The sequence below is a fragment of the Macrosteles quadrilineatus genome, unplaced genomic scaffold (genome assembly GCF_028750875.1).
Source record: "Macrosteles quadrilineatus isolate MER2022 unplaced genomic scaffold, UCM_ALF_1.0 Scaffold_8__2_contigs__length_117827958, whole genome shotgun sequence".
Lineage (NCBI taxonomy): Eukaryota > Metazoa > Arthropoda > Insecta > Hemiptera > Cicadellidae > Macrosteles > Macrosteles quadrilineatus.
In genome coordinates this window covers 76,748,083-76,765,147 of record NW_026542601.1, presented here as the reverse complement: position 1 = coordinate 76,765,147, position 17,065 = coordinate 76,748,083, and the positions used below count along the sequence as shown (strand labels likewise).

The window sequence follows — 17,065 nt, the reverse complement described above, 5'->3', positions numbered from 1 at the left end:
AGTCGTTTCTCAGTTCTCTTGCTTATCACCCAATTCTCTGAGCCATATAGTAATACTGGTCTTATTATAGTTTTGTTTTTTTAGTTTAGTTTTTAAGGTTGGCAACACTTAAAGATAATAATACTATGAGCAGCTGATTGACTATTATAACTACGATTTAACCTGTGTTCGTGTTTATAGTTTATGTTCTCTTTACGGGATTTCTGAACTTTCTGGACATTTCTTTAAACGTTTGTAAAACATTCCTACGATCTTAATAAACAAGAAAATACCTTTAAAGCATTTTTTTAGGCGCGGAAACCACTGCAAATTACAATAATATAAGGAACTATTTTCTCAAATGGCGGAGCACATTGTGTGGAAAAAATAGCGGAGTGATACGGACCGGGGACTACTTTCTCTAGGGCACCTATTTGTGTTGCCAGCTGAACCTAAAAACGTGTTGTACAGTGTTTGAAAGACTAATTTTATTTATATGCTTTATAGTGACTGTAGGAAAAATATAATGTGCAACACGAGTGCAAAAGGCCTTTGCTGCACTCGAGATCATTCCGCACGAGCCGCAGGAACATTGTAGTAAACATTGCTCTCGTGTGCAGCAAAGTGCCACTTTGCCCACTAGTTACACAAATAACCATTTCGAGCAAATAAACAAACAGTTCATTGTTTATAAATTACAAGATAGCCATGACAGCAGCCATCTTGTAATTTATAAACTCTCACTACACTTGACAAAGTCCCTTAGGGGATGAAATATTGTGTGCAAAATGTTTTTCTACTTGTTCTATGGCCTACCCCCACTTTCAAGGTAAGCTAGCTGCTATCCTCCTTTTTCTACCATTTAAAATCCTGGCCTAGAGCCTTTCCTTAAACAAAACTAACCTTATGTGTTTTTTTGATTAGGCCTAAAGAATACATTGATGTTTTTACTGTTATTTACAGTGTTATACAATTTAAGCGAATCTTTTCCACCCTGTGCGTCTCGTTTTTTGGAATAACGGTCAATAAGACAGAGTGTGTCTCCTCGTGGTTTTTTAAATAATGTTTATTATTATGTTTTAATCACATTATGCTTTATCATCTTAATCGTATTCAGAATGTAGTAAATTAGTATTGTTTTTTAACCATTTTTTTCATTTTTAGGATTTTGAGAAATTAAAATATAATGCTTAGTGAAATATGGCTTTTTAACACGTTACCATACATAAAACATAAAACATGCGGCATACATAAAACAGGCTCTCGCCCGGCGCGCAACCGAACACAATTGGCATTTAAATATTTCAGTCGCTGACCAATCCCAAAAGAGCAGCGGTGATTGTGCTGCGTCACCCCCGAGAGTGGACGTAGTTCACTGAAACGCCCAAGTGTAGTAGCACTGACTGGATCCGTATCCAGTGTCTTTGTAAGCATTGCCAGACGGGATGTTACAGGAAATTTTAGTACCAACCTACACCAAAATAAAGCTCGCATTCTAAGCTACAGGCTGGCAATGGCAACGGTTTTAACGTTCCGCTTCAATAGCTGAGCTCACACTGACTGTTCAAAATTAAATCATGGGAACGGCCGATTTTGACCACTCCGCAGCAAACGTGTTAATTGTACCTTGTGTGTGTCCGGGTTTAAAAGATACAGTCTTTTAAACCTAAAAATAAAAATCCATCTGCAAGAAAATATATTTGCTCAAGAACTATTTAAGGACCAGAGGGAAGTTCCAAGTTAGTTTAATCAAATAGGCCTTGTTTTGTTCTCATTTCCTTTTAATATCGGTTGACGTTGACAGATTAAAATAATTTATTTTTATAATAGGGGTTATTAAATATATTTTCCATACTGGTCACAGTTTAATTGTGAATGTTCTTTCTGCAGGCCTCTACCCTCGAGTTTCTCAAAGTGTGGTCCACAGTGACAGCCCCTAGTGCCTAGGGGTCCGCCAGAATTTTTTGGGGTCCTCAAAAACATTCTAATCAAATTTATTTTTTATTACTCACACCAAATTAATTTATATTTCTGAAATAAATAGTTTCGGTTTGTTCATTTGTTGATTATTTATTTTTTATACATATTCCTTATTATAAATAAGTAATCTTTTGAAAAGATAAGTTTAAAAAGGGGGAGGGGGTGTAATTGTAATTGTATTGGTTCGCATTTCATACTTTCAGAAAGTTCCACAAGGTCAACTTATAACAATTTCATGTTAAAAGACTTTTTTTATTAAATTCTGTTTATACTCTTTAACAAATGTAGAAAAATACTTTACACAAACAAAACAGACTTACTTAGTTCCTTAAATCTAATAATGAACTGTTACTAACAATGAACATATTTACAAATTTGTTCTACAAAACAGAACATAAAATTAAAATGTTTACATAGTAAAATCTCACCAACTCAAAATTACTTGTGCACCATCACTATTCTATGCTGCATTAAGGATAAAAACTAAAGAACAAAAACTGATCAGTCTTGTTTAAACGGAAAAATGTCAATTCCTGAGTAAAAAACCTTAAAGTAAAAGCACTTAAAAATATCATTCCCTGAGCATTTATGCATATGCATTTAATGTCACAAACACTTATTAAGGCACTTTAATGTCACATGTACGGCACTTTGGATTGTAGTTCTTTACAAAAAGAAAAGAAGCTCCTCAAGACTTGGATTAGGAGCCCGATGTAGAGATTGACTGACCAGAAACGCTAACTTATGTGCGTATTGGACAGGTGCTGGCACTCTAACTGTACCCTGAAACATAAAATAGTTCTTGAGCAAACTAGTATCTATATAATTAATACGCTACATAAAACTTTGTCGGTTGAACTCCTCCGCCATTTCTTAACCTATTTTATCCATTGACGTCTCATTGGAAAGAACGTGTCGCGTAAATTTGCAAACTGACCTTACATTTTTGAAAAAGTCCCTTGGGCTCTGCCCCAGTGGCTGTTAAAGTTCCCATGTTATCCTTATGAAGAACATGATTGTTTACATTTTGATCAGCTGTATAATTTAATTGCTGTTGTTTATTTTTTAATTCAAAGTCTTTTAAACTCATCGGAAATTATGATAGCTTTTATTGTTTTTTTAATAACTACTTTACTTCTTTGCAATTGCTCGATTTCGAGCAACGTGTTTACTAGTTGTAATTAAACAGTAACATTGCGAGTTTGTGGGCTTACTGGGCAGGGGTTGAAACCTACAACGGAACACAAAAATGACTAGGTCCACGGAAAAGTCTTCAACCATTACTTTACAAACCTCACAATGTCAATACCCCTGCCACAGCAAACCTTGTTGGAGATTCTCAATCAAATTGATACAAATTAAATATATGTGATGTGGAAAGCGAAAAGCACCCTCTTGTAGGAGATGCAACATTTTCAGTATGGCCGAAATAAGTGATTAAGGTCAAAAATATTGAATTTCGGGTTTTATACCTCATTTAACATAGAACATGACAGTTACGGTTAAAATATCGAATAGAAGATGTAAAAGGTTAAAATAAATCATTTTGTTAGCCTCTGCACGGTCTGAGAAAAGGTACCTCTTGTCGGTCCCATTTCTAATCTTCACTTTTTAAACAGAGATTTTAGTCCAAGAAATGAATTGTCCTGAATTCTAGTGGAAATTTAGAGAACTGCGACAAAGTTCAGTTTACGGAGAACAAAATATCTCACAAATATTGCGGTCCCGACAAGAGGTACCTTTTCTTATCTTATGGAGAAATAACATAGGGCCGACAAGAGGTCCCTTTCCTGAAATGTGATTTTTACGACATGCTTCAATAAAACAATTATTTAATTGAAAACTACCGTGAGGTGACCCTTTTCCATAACAAAACTTCAAAGTCTTATAACTTAAACAAAAAATTCATAAATGCATGGAACTTGCACCAATTGAGTCGGAATTTAATAAGGAATTCAAATATATATATTTATAAATCTAAATCCAAAATTCCCGACAAGAGGTCCCTATTTGCTTTTCACATCACATATATGCTTCAACAACAAGCTATTGTTATTTTTTTAGTTCTTATTGACGACTGAGATGTATATTTGTAAAAAATTGTACCTATTCAGAAAATAAATGACTTATGACTTATTAGGGATGAGTTGCACCCTTGGAACTAAACAACAATCGTTGGAATGGGAGTCATTCTCTATTGGCAAAGTTACAGCTCATGACACGTAAGCTGAGTCTTGGGCCTAGCGGACAAACCTCCGCGGGCCTAGCGGGAGTGGAAAACCGGACTTTAAACATTCCTGCTGACTCACAGGGTTGAGTCCCTGTGTCTCATGTCCTTGAGTGCCTTCACATTAGTCGCGAGGACAGATGACGCAACCCGTATGACGGCACATAATGTTTTTGAACTAGGCTAGTCGCGATTGTTCAAGTGCCAGCTCACATGTCACGAGCTGTACACCCTTTTGGGACAGACAAGACATTATACTGATAATTTTTTATATGTAGTTACATAAAAAACAGTTGTGCAGCGCAATACAGAACAAATACTGAGAAATTCAATAAAAAAGCCTTAAAAATAACACCTGACCCCATGCTGGAAATGTGACAAAAAACTCCTAGATGATTTTGGTTGGAACATTATTGACCATGACAGCCTTGACGACCTCATTCACTAATTAAACTTTTTTAAGTCTTTCCTTGGCAGTGAGCACTTGAATAACAATGAAGAGCTCGAAGAAAATGTTGACAGCACAGGTGGAAACATTTTATGAACCGGGAATACAAAAAGTGGTACTGTCTTATGATAAATGTAACGTACAGGCTTCTCTATTTTCACCACACACAGTAAAAATAAAACATGTGATTGTAATTTTTCCCATTTGTTTTGATTTTCTGTTCCTATTTGGTTCAAATCAAATCAAATCTTTATTGCCAGAACATTTTACAATGCATAGCAGTGTCAACTAGTTATAATAAATATAACTATAAAACAGTCCACAGATAATCACAGGCATTTTTAGTTATACATGGTCATTAACATTAGAGGTGTGCGGATAGTGAAATTTCATTTCGGATCGGATAGTTGAGGCTCGGTTCGGATCGGATCGGATATTGGGAGGTTCGGATTCGGATATTTTCGGATTCGGATAGTTCGGCGCGGTTAATAATAAGCTGCATATGTATTTTTAACCTATAAAACAATGTAAAGCTGTGTAAATAAACTTAAATGACGATTTTGAACTATAGAATTTCAAATTAGCCAAGTCCACAGTTTTCTCTCTCTTGAAAATCACAATTCACAACATTTATTTTTAAAAGTTGGTTGCTTGAATTAAGTACACTAGCAGCCGAAATCTTCACACAACACCTTAGCTCAGCAGGACTAATGTCAAACGTTTGGGCTTGTTTACTTGAGGTTATGTTCTATCTTGTTTCCTGGTTCTCACAAGACAAGGAGTTCGATCTCAAGTTTATTTTCACATAGTATTTCCTTACGTTTTTGGGAACGGATTATTGGCCTTAAGTGGCATTTTGCGGGTTTGCCAAGTTCAGAAAACATCACTAATGCACTAAGATGGGCTCTAGTTCACGATTTGATGTTGGGCAATTAAATTAGACTTTATAACTGTGTAAAAGGTGTGTATCCCTGAATTTATAAATTGCATTCTACACTTATTCACTGCCAAACATAATTCAGTAGAACCTTGATGAACCGAGAATTACACTAGCCTACATAACTTCATTACCCCAAGTAAAATACCAAGATAATTTTTATAATTGTATTTGAATCGTATAATCTTAGTTTGTTAAAAATGGATTGTATGTTCAACAATAATTGCAGTCCATTATTGTTAAGCAGTATGGTCCCAAATTATTGTTTTTGATTTTGAAACATCACAGTTCATTTGACAAAATTATAGTTGAAGCAGCCCAATGTCAAGTCACGCTTGTGCAATAGTTTGTTTACAAGCTTTCTCCAGACCACGGGGGAGGGGAGGGTCTGATAAGCCGTCTATTGTTCACCCCCAAGAAGGTCGACCCTCATTAGTGCCGCTCGGCTGCACTCAGTGGGGAACCCAATACTACCACAAATAAATCTTTTAAATGAATACAAATATTTTGGTAATAATTGTTTTATTAATATTCACCTTGAAATGTCAATAAATTTGGTGTAAAATTTGACAAAAATTGTCCATTTTGACCGATTATTAATACAGTACCAAATACCAATAAAGTAGTACATTGGTAATTAAATAATAGGTAAAAATTAACCGATTTTCGTCAAGTTTTACCCCCTGCTGTGCGCTATGTCACAAAAGCTGATAACGACATGGGTGATTAGTAACCATGGCAACTTGTTGAATGCGTGATGAAGGGAAACCCAAGAAATAGAAGAACAAAGAGAAAGAATAGACGTTGTTATCTTTATACCCTTTTTACAATTTCCGTTATTGTTATCTTTATGTAAGATTTTATGATTTTGTTTTATAGGTTTATAAAATAATTCTTTTTAACTACGGGAATATCAATTTATAATTTATCAACGTGCTTCTCTTCTGAAACAGCAATACCGGATGCATAATAAAGGTCAATGACCTAAAATATCACGATTGTGCAATATTGTATTTTGATGTTGAAATTAAAATCACGACAAAAGTTTGTATATATCCATGGTCCCTATAGTTTAATCATTTAATATGTACACAATCAATGCTAAATAATCGTGGTTAGTTCTAACTTTATTTTTTATTATTCAAAGTTTCTACACAGTAAGACAATCCAAAGTCAAACCGGGCATTGAATACCCAAAAGAACAACGTATCTTGTCCTGTGATTGGAATACCACTCGCCGGCCAGTCCTTTAGGTTTAGGGAAGTAGTGCAAGTCTATATATAGCTTCAAGGTCTTACCCACCCCTTCCCCCTCTGGACCTACTTGACTCACTACCCGCGCTCCTTTCGAGGTCATTGCCCAACCCCTCCCACCCTTCTATTGTGTCGCCTTTCTATTGTTTCTATTCTGACTTTTTTCGGGAAACATTAAATCTATTGTTTATGTAACATTACTGTAGTAGGCTAGATTTTTCTACTTTGAAACAGTACTGTAAAAAAAACTATTACGCAGCGCCCCTAGTATCAGGAGCGAGACAAGCACGAGTTGACTTTCATTTGACCATGGTAGTTCTTTTCTGCTTTATGTCTTGTTCGTTCCAGACGAATCTAATCGTAAAGCAAAACAGCCGATAACGACTAAACTAGTTATCAGTATTGCATCATACGGCTTCTTTGCCGTTTGCTGTTGGAAACGTATTGCTGTAATTTTGTCCTGGGAAACTAATGGTGGCTATGGAGATTTAGTTTTTTGTCCAAAACGTCAAAATATATTTGTAGCCGGGGGCCGTTTGGGGAGGGGTAATACGGGGTTATGGTATGGGATATTGGTGGGAATTCGGGTAATCAGGAGGAAATAAACAGGGTAATGCTAATAGGTTAGGAATAGGTGTGCCGGGACCAAACTTAATGTAAGCGTGCTGAATCTGCTACCAATAAAATTAGGAAGATTGCTGGGGACCAGAGGGACGGAACCCTTTTACCCAGATCAGAACACTTGCCTAGCCAGCTTTGATTTGCACTATGGAACTAACTATTTAAATATTGACCTATCCTTCCAACTATGAACTGAACTTGGATAATTTCTTACCGTACTAATATTGATGAGTGAGGGAAATAATATGTTATTGAATACTGAATGAGAAATAAGTATGAATTGATTTAAACTATTAAGTTACATTCTGGGAACATGTGGTTTAGTATTCAGGTTTCGAATGGTTGGTGGCAGAGTGCGACCAACCGGCTAGGTTGTCAATTCCTACATTTCCATAGTCGGGTGAGCCAGAAGGGCTCCCCGCTAGTTACCTGACTTAGCCAGACATTTTCCCTACTTAATTTCTACATAATAAACTATGATCACTTATCCCAAACATCGAAGAGAAGGCCTGGAGTTTTACGGAGAGGTTTTCTGTTCAGAGGATGGTTTACGAAGAAGGAGGACGAGAGTAGGAAGGTGGGGATAGAGCATTGATGCAGTCGCGGCAGGCAACGAGATGAACATGCAGCCCGGCTTCGCGAACTGTACACACTATAAAAAATATAGCGTGCCGCTATGCGTCACATATTATCTATCCGAAAAAGTCGGATATATAACGGATAGTGTCGGATATCTAATTTGGGCCCGGTTCGGATACGGATATCCGAACCGAACCGAATCCGACCCGATTTTTCGGATATCCGCACACCTCTAATTAACATTAAGGAAAAACTCATTTATGTCATATGGACTAATGGTTGTTGTTTGGTTAGCAGTGGCAACCCATAATGCCCATGTTAATATTTTTAAATTTCAAATTCATTTTTGTGCATATTTTTTAGCCTATTTTAATTTATAAAGGGATTCTGCACATCTACAGGAAAATATCTTTCATTTGGTAACAACCGCGTGTAATTCGGTCCTGTAGTACAATCAGGCTAGCTGTCGTAGGTTTTACAAAAGTATTTTGTAAGATTGCAATTTCCCAAACTGTCATTTAGGCCTACACAAGAATTTCCAATAATCTAACTGTCATAGGCTTAAGAATAACATTTTAATGGAGGTTGTAAGATACATTACTAGCTACTTAAGCTTAGTGAAAAAGTGAATTAAGTATATAATAAAAAATTATTGACAACCAAAAAAATGGTTTTTATTTTAACCTAACATCAAAACATTTGGATTACTTGACGAGGTAATTATACCACAATATTATAGTTAAAAAAAAATCCCCGACACTATAGAACTAAGATTTACAAAAAAACGCCAGTGTGAATTGATTCAGATATAATATACTTACACTCCAATTATAATATGTGTGAGTCATTTTGAAAGTTAGTCGCTGCATTTTATCAGGGTCGAGACCAATTGTGTCATGAATGACGTTGTAGCTAGTCGGGCTCACCGTTCCCTGGTTGACGTACTGGGACACGATAAAAAAATCGTATCTGAAATATAGAAACTTGTATCAGTAATTATCAAGAGTTATAATAACTTTCTTTTGTAATCAATGAAGAAAACAAACACCAACATGCAAATTTATAAACATTTGACAGTGTAGTTTTAGAGCTCAAAACAGTAAGCATGTCATGAGTCGGATAGCATTTATTTATTATTTCATATTTTTTTTATGACAGACAAATCACTAATTCAATTTCATTCTTGTATTCCAGCTATTAAAATTCCAACAGTCTAGAACAGCATCTAACTGGCCAATTCAAAACCAACAACAAGAAGCTATTCACCTCTCTGGTAGAGTGATCACATCGTCGACGACAGTCCCTGGCCTGGGATTCCCCCTTTCACTAAATAGACGAGTGTTGATACGTTTTGAAACAACAATGAAAGCCAGCTTTGGTGCTTGGCCAATCACTTCGCTGATGGCGCGCTGCAAGCAAAAACATAAAGTCAGTTTGCACCAATTGATATCTGAAGAAAACTTATCACAAAGAGACTACTGTGCCAAAAGTTTTGAAATGTTCTTAGTAATCAGAAAATAAAATATACAACATGTTATTAATGAATTATACAAAGAATAAATACAAGTATGTCTAATAAACACTTGTGTATATTTGAGCATTGTTGTATGTCTAACAGTTACGGAGAAAATTATAAAATTGTAAATTAAAATATCCAAGTTGTGGAGGAAACAAAAACTGCTTGTTTATATTTAAATCGAATTTGGCAAATTTATTTATGTAATATATAAGCTATAAACAGAAAACCCTTTTTACATTTTTTTCCCTGTAGTAGTAAACCTAAGTATTCAATAAAAATAATGTTTAAAAAAATAAATATAATATGTCACAAATTTAAGAGAATATGTTAGTGAAAATCCTGCCAGGCAAATGAAAATTAATTATTTTGCAAGTTTGCTGAAGCGGGGTTTTGCCATTCTGTTGGTTCTGATATTATTTGAGTATCCCTGTCCATAACAAAATTGATCACCACAACCACCATCTATGTGCATTATTAGTCTTGTTCTCAAAGTCCAAGATATTTTTCAGTTTATTTGAATGCATTTCTTTACTTCCCGTTATCAACTTGGTTAACTCAGATCTTAAAAGAAAAGAAAAAAACACATCCCCAAAAGTTAATTTGCAACTCTTATACAACTCAATAATGTGCAACAACAGTTGATTATTAAAGACGGTGTGTATAATCGGTAAGCTTGATCTAATTTTTTAACTTGTGTCTCCATTCTGTAGGTACTACTTCCTCTCCTGAGATGTGTGTGTGTAAGCCTATTTTATTCCCATGATAGCACCAATATGCAACAATTCTAATCAAGATATTAAATTTGAAATGAATAGTCAAAGATAATACTTACTTGAATGTTTACAACCTCGTGTTCGAACACGTAAGGGATTTGTCCATCTCCCACTCCATCTCTGTAGATGAGAATATGTGATGGGAATGTGCCGTTGTGTTTCTTATAAGACTCAAGGGCCTCTGAAAATTGATACATAATAATTAGTTCTAGGTAACAGTAATATGCAAGTGAAAGTCCAGTATGATAACCACATGTCATATTTAAGTGCCACTGGAAAACCACTGCTACAGTAGAACCTCTGATATCCGGTCCCCTTCCGAAAGCCAATACTAAAATGTTCTCACATCTTTCATACCGTAAGTGTAGATGAATTGATGATCTTGCGTATTGATCTTATTAGTGACTATCACTTACAATTAATTGATCTGTTTGATTACATTTGACTGTGAGCGAATTTTCCTATAGGGACGTAGCTATTACCGTATGTAGCATGGTAGGACCTAGGCCCGGGACCGATTTACTTTTTCATTTTGATGTCCCCAGAGGCCAAAAACACAATTGGTTCAAAATTGTGTATATATATATATACGTCCGTGAACGCGATTACTTGAGTAATTTTTGTCCGATTTTGATGAAATTTTGTTTAAAGGTGTAAGGCGGGATAAACTTGAATGAGTTCGCGAACAAGCATGATCGGACCATGAGAACAGGGTTATACAGGTTTTATGGGGTAAAAAATTGTTTTTCTAAATTTTTTGACCCTCATCAAGTGATAAGTTAGCTGTATATACAGTAGAACCTCGGTTAACCGAGGAAATGATTCTATAAAATAATACAGGGCTAAAATGTCAGTTATACTTAATGTAAAATGCTTTAGAAACTTCAACTTTTTAGTTTAAAAGTATTTTCTAATCCATTGTAACATTTATGTAGCTGAAATAAAACACTGTATTATATAGACATACGGTTCTACTGTAGAAGTATTGTAAATAAGAATAACCTCAGCTTCTCATAGGTTTTGGTTAGGGGTGTGCGATGCAGCATATTTTTTTCGATTCGATGCATCGATGCGATTCAAAGAATTTCGATTCGAATCGATGCGATTCGATTCGATGCAGCACGGTATAATTTTCTTCAAAAATTAAATACAACATGTGTTTCTGTAATGGATCCTTTTCCTTAAAAAAGTTAAAGTAAAAAATGTACTAAATAAAATTATGAACAAGAGGATAGTTGCTGACCTAACCTCATTAATGGACACTGCTAATTTTATGGTTTGCCTAAGGAAATTCACCCTTCACTAACAATTAGAATAAGCCTATATCAAATAAGCAATCGTTAAGTTTATTATTATTGACCTGTATTAAATAAAATAGAGTTTATTTTATGATGTACAGGTAGTATTGTTACTTAGTTTTCACATTTATATTTGTTGACTTTCAATACTTTTGGTTCATTCTTTAATCAGCATGAACCAAAAAAGTTGATAATCAGTGTTTACTACTACAATCGGATCTTAGGCTGGATCCGGTTTTAATGGATCCGATTTTATTTATACTAGGGATGGACGAGATTGGATTTTTAGTTCGAGACGAGACGAGACGAGACGAGATTTTTTATTTCTCATAAAATTTCGAGACGGGATTTCCCTTCTCATACACAACGGGAAATGCACGTTCAAAATTTTTACCTGATTTTGTAACATTGTTAGATGACTGTTTAAATAAAAAAATAATGATAATAGGCAAGAATATTTACAATCTTTTATTAAAAAACATCAGAATAACATTTTTTTATTAATCACGCCTAAGTTATTAAAAATGCCTACGATTAGGAAACATAGTGATATCAGTTAGGATAGAGTTAAACTTATCCTAAAATAAAATAAATCATAAAATAAAAGCAATATTAATTTTTATAAAATAGTTGGTTCTTGTTTTGACTTTTTATAGTAATAAAACATTCCTCACGCTGCTTACACTTAACAAAACTTCTCAAATGTTATTAAAGTAATATTATTAAAATAATTAAAGCAATATTTACATTTAAAGAATTAATTCCATAAGAACGCCTTCGCAAAGGAAACGCAACTACAACACGCTCCTGTATTGCATTGCATTGACTTTCTGCAGGCGTTTTTAATTTTTTTTATTTTTTTATTCTCGTCTTGATAAAAATCTCGGCCAAAAAGAAATCTCATCTCGTGTAACGAGATTTAAAATTTCCCGAAATTTCGAGACTTGACCATCCCTAATTTATACAATTAACACTAAATGGGCGAGTATTCAAGATTTTGAGTTCGAGTAGTGTACGGCCTTGTAAGATCAATATTTGTTGAAATGTAACTTGTGTTTGCATAAAATGATGGATAATTTTTATTACTGTTGATTCTACAGTCATACAAATATAGAAATAAGCAAGAGGTAGTTGTCCTAACCTATTTTTAAAGCTGTCACGACAGAATAGGTCAACTCAAAGCAGTCGCCGGCGACTGACTGGCAATGATTTGGGTTAAAATACGCACCTATGGGGCGTCCCCATCTCATTGATTGATAATTGATAATTGATAATGGTATACTGACTTGACACAGAATAGAATGACATGATCGGTAGTGATTTTGTTTTAAAGTAGGCCTAGTGTTTCACAATAGAAAATTTCACTACTGAACTGTTACTAAGCAATAAATTTATGTTTATAAAAGTCAGAATAGAAACACTATAAAGGCAAAACAATAGAAGGGAGGCAGGCGTTGTGCAATGACCTCGAAATGAGCGGAATAGTAACATTGAGTAGGGGGTTGGAAGGGGGGGAAGGGAAGGGTGAGACCTTTGAGCTATATTTAGACTAGACTTTCACCACTTCCCAAATGGCTGGGTATGGGGATTACAATAGCAGGTTTTTTCCTTGCCTGGTTTGACTTTTGTCTTTTTGTGTAGGAGATTTGAATAATCAAAAATATAATTTGAATTGACCACAATTGTTTAGCATTGATAATACAATTTGCAAGGGACCAGGAGGAAATAGAACAAAACACTTAAATTAATAGAATACTGTAACACACAAAGTAAACAAGAAATTAAATACAGAACATGGTGATTTAACACTGTCACTGTCACTCAATTTTGTTGTCTAGAAGGGTCGGTGAACTAATCAATAAATAGCCAAAACCAGTTTCCTCCCCCTCTTCTCTCTCAGTCTCACCACCACCCCTCCCCCCCTGAGCCGGGAGGCCCAGCACTTTGTCCTTGAAACACCCTAGCCTCTGAAACAATAAACCCTTACACCTGCGTTGCTGTTTTGACAACAGGTTTATGAATGCGTTCCTATTTTTCATTTTCCAGAATTAACTATCAATTATTATTATTTGCAAGTTACAAATAGGAAACTACATGACATTATGGTATTCAATTACCCATGTATTATCAAAATTGTATAATTCATTACTTATTTTGATAATAAAAAACATTCATTACAGCACCCAGCACTTATTGATATATATATATAATCATCAAAGTATCTGTTACTTTATACAAAATAAAATAGGTACAAAATTGTGTGGCCAGTCAAACTTTATAAACAAACATTTTATTCTATAAAATACAGATGGTAAATAGGGGTTGATTTAAAGGAAATAAAATACAAAACAGTGTTCGGTATTCATATTTTTAGAGTATTTAGAAATTAATCATTATGTTAATTAAGTCACTGGTTAATTAATCATGCTAATGTGTATATAAATCACCACATTTATTGTAATATTATTTAGTCTCAGTAACAATTTATTGTAAATAGACTCCCGCTTTCAATATTCAAATGAGATTGCTAAGCCTGCTCGAATTTCCCGCCACAGTAAGGCCTATTTTCCTGTACTACATACCCATGAATCACCTGACGCCGTGTTTGCTTCAATCGCATTTCCTATTGGCCATCGAATTCCTAGACCCCTCTAAACCGCAATTGCATTTTTCAAAGTGTGAAGCCGGCGATCGGGGTCTGTCTGTCCACGGTCGGCGTCCATAACTCACGGTGTATTCCGTTTCTCGTATCTCGGGACATTAATTGCCCATTTTACCTCTCTTAAACGTATTTTTAGGCTATAGATGAATTATATCTGGCCTCCCTCTCCTCTATAGTACATTTAACTATATATACATTTTAATTTCCCCCTTTTGTTTGTGATTAAATTACTTAAATTGTGATCTAGTGCTTTCAGACTCTTCAAACCTCAAGACAGTGTGTGCGCGTCCGTGTATTACTTCTAGACTTTCCGTACGTTTTCACCGTGACTTCCGCGTATTAGTGAGCTCTTTGTGATTATGAACTTGGGTGCGTTGCGTACTCCAAAATTCTACAAAACAGAAGCACTCGGTCTAAGGACTCCGCCATCCGCCATCGCTCCACCATAGACGACGCCGCTGCCATACTCTCCACCTTTGGACAATTGGACTCAAGGTACAACCTTAAAGTTTTGTGTGTGTTTTAATTAGACTCTAAAACTAATCTCATTTGCCCCTCACAAGACATTTTATTCCATCTCGGGACCTCAGTGCCCTTCAAATTGCAGATTCGCCATTTTCTCTAATTTAATTATTTTTCTCTTGAACTATTAATTAGTTCTGGTCCTTCGAGTTATTAATTATTTTCATTTTCACCCATTACGCCCCCAACATTTGGTCCTTCGAGCCGGATTCATTGTCTAAAGTCCTGTGGTAATTAATTTCAGCCAATTTTCATCATCAACCATATTTTTAGCGATCTGCAATTTTCAATTTTCGCCATATTGGTAAAATATCGGCTCGCGTTCGTTCCGTTCGTGGGCGTGGTTTAGCAATCTCTCTCCACTCGCGCGTCTGCGCAGGTCACAATCATGTACAATTTGCTGTTCTCTCTAGTAGTAGACAATTTTTCCCTACTTGGCTTTTTTATCCCGAAAACGGGATTTAGTTTTAGTTGCGGGATTTAGTCGCGTGCAGACGGCCGACACTAGTAGCAGACGCATATCTCACACTCACTGTACAGCGTTTGTTGTTGTTTACATTTTCTCATTTAAGGTGTATTGTGTAATAAGGTTGATTGATATTATTAATAACCAACTATTAGGTTATTATTAGGTATTTACTATTATTCTTTGAATCAATATTGCTCTTTTGAATATCATACTAAATAAACAATAATTTGTCATTGTTATTTAACATTGTTTATGCTTTCTGAATTTTGATTTTAAATGAAGTAAAGTTAAATTAGTTCATCTCTGTAATTTTGGTTGACAAACGTGCGATATTATATTTAAGGTAATTTTATCTTGTCAATTAACATTTTAATAAATAGTTCAAAATAACCGTTTTTACTGGTTCTTATTACTAGTGTTGTACATATAAACAAAACTGTTAGCTAGCGTATTTGTATTGTGATTCATATTTCATTGATGGTTATAATTTTATGTTCCTTTCTCATTTATTAGGGTAATAACTTACTCTTTATGTTGCAATTCTTGTTTACTAAGGATTATTCTACACTGTTTCATTAATGAGGCCTACTCTCATTAAACTTATTTAGATCCATTTATTATTTTTGTAAATAACGGTGAACTTTCATGTGACTCATTCATTTGTTCTATCATATCTCTTGTTTTATTGTGCATTATTATTACCGTACTTGAATACTTTCAACTAAGCTCAATTGTTGATTTATAGTTTGAAAATCGAATTAAACCTGCCACACTCATTTAAAAATATTTTATTGCTATTTAACGTGTTGATAACTTAGTGTTTTTCACTATTTGCCTCAATTAAGCTACAAAGTAGGTGGATGTATGTTTTAGATATTTATAATATTTTATCTCTATATTATTCAGCGGACAATTAATTACTACATTGTTAAGCTAATACCATTCATAGGCCTAGCTACAAGCCTTTTGTGTACCCACAACTTCCATTTTCGTGTGAATACTTTCAAGTGAACACTTCACAATGCCTCCTAAAGCATCTGATTTTAAGTCCGCAATCTACACCCGTTCTACGGCGCTGATTAAATCACGTTTTGAAAAACTTAAGGCTACAGTAGATGAATTATCAACTCAAATCGACCCTCTAACACCATTACAACTTAAGAAATTATCCGCTTACGCGTTGGAAATAAAAAAGAAACGCAGTGAATTTGAAAATAACCTTCAACGTGCCTTCGTTCTGGAAGATGAAGGGATCGATGATAAGACTCTTTCCAATGATCAAGATGCTATTGAAGACATGTTCTCTCACATTCAAGCTACGATTGAAACTCTGGTTCCCTCAGAACCACCAAAAACCCCTTCCGCGTTCAGTGAATCGTTTTCTGTTTCAGAAACTCATCCAAGCTCACAAGTACGATTACCTAAACTGGACTTACAAAAATTCTCTGGCGATCCATTAACGTGGACAAGTTTTATCAATCTTTTTGACACTGCAATCCACCGTAATGCTTCATTATCCTCTGTTATGAAATTCCAGTACTTACTCTCTGTCTTAAATGGAGAGCCTCTCAATTTAATAAGGAGTTTAAATCTCACCGCTCCTAATTATCTAGTCGCCTATGAATTGTTACGTGACAGATATCACAACAATCGAAGATTGCAATCATTGCATCTTAACCAATTGTTGGACCTGCCAAACATTACGGCAACTTCACTCAAAGGTTTGCGCCAATTTGTAAACCTGTTTACGGAACACACACAAGCTCTTAAGGCATTAAATTGTGACGTTAGTGACAAC

The 17,065-nt window shown here is 35.0% G+C and overlaps 1 protein-coding gene across 1 annotated transcript in view; it reads right to left on the bottom strand.

Annotated features, from left to right (window-relative positions):
* Positions 1–2,259: 2,259 nt before the first annotated feature.
* Positions 2,260–17,065, bottom strand: part of LOC128999622 (piwi-like protein Siwi) — a 57,139-nt gene continuing 42,333 nt past the window's right edge. Inside the window, exons 15-18 of the mRNA XM_054426211.1 lie at positions 10,376–10,497; positions 9,291–9,433; positions 8,846–8,993; positions 2,260–2,742 (exon numbers count right to left, since the gene is read on the bottom strand). Of these exons, the coding sequence (XP_054282186.1) occupies positions 2,626–2,742; positions 8,846–8,993; positions 9,291–9,433; positions 10,376–10,497 (530 nt within the window). The 3' untranslated portion in view covers positions 2,260–2,625. The remainder of the gene's footprint in view (positions 2,743–8,845; positions 8,994–9,290; positions 9,434–10,375; positions 10,498–17,065) is intronic.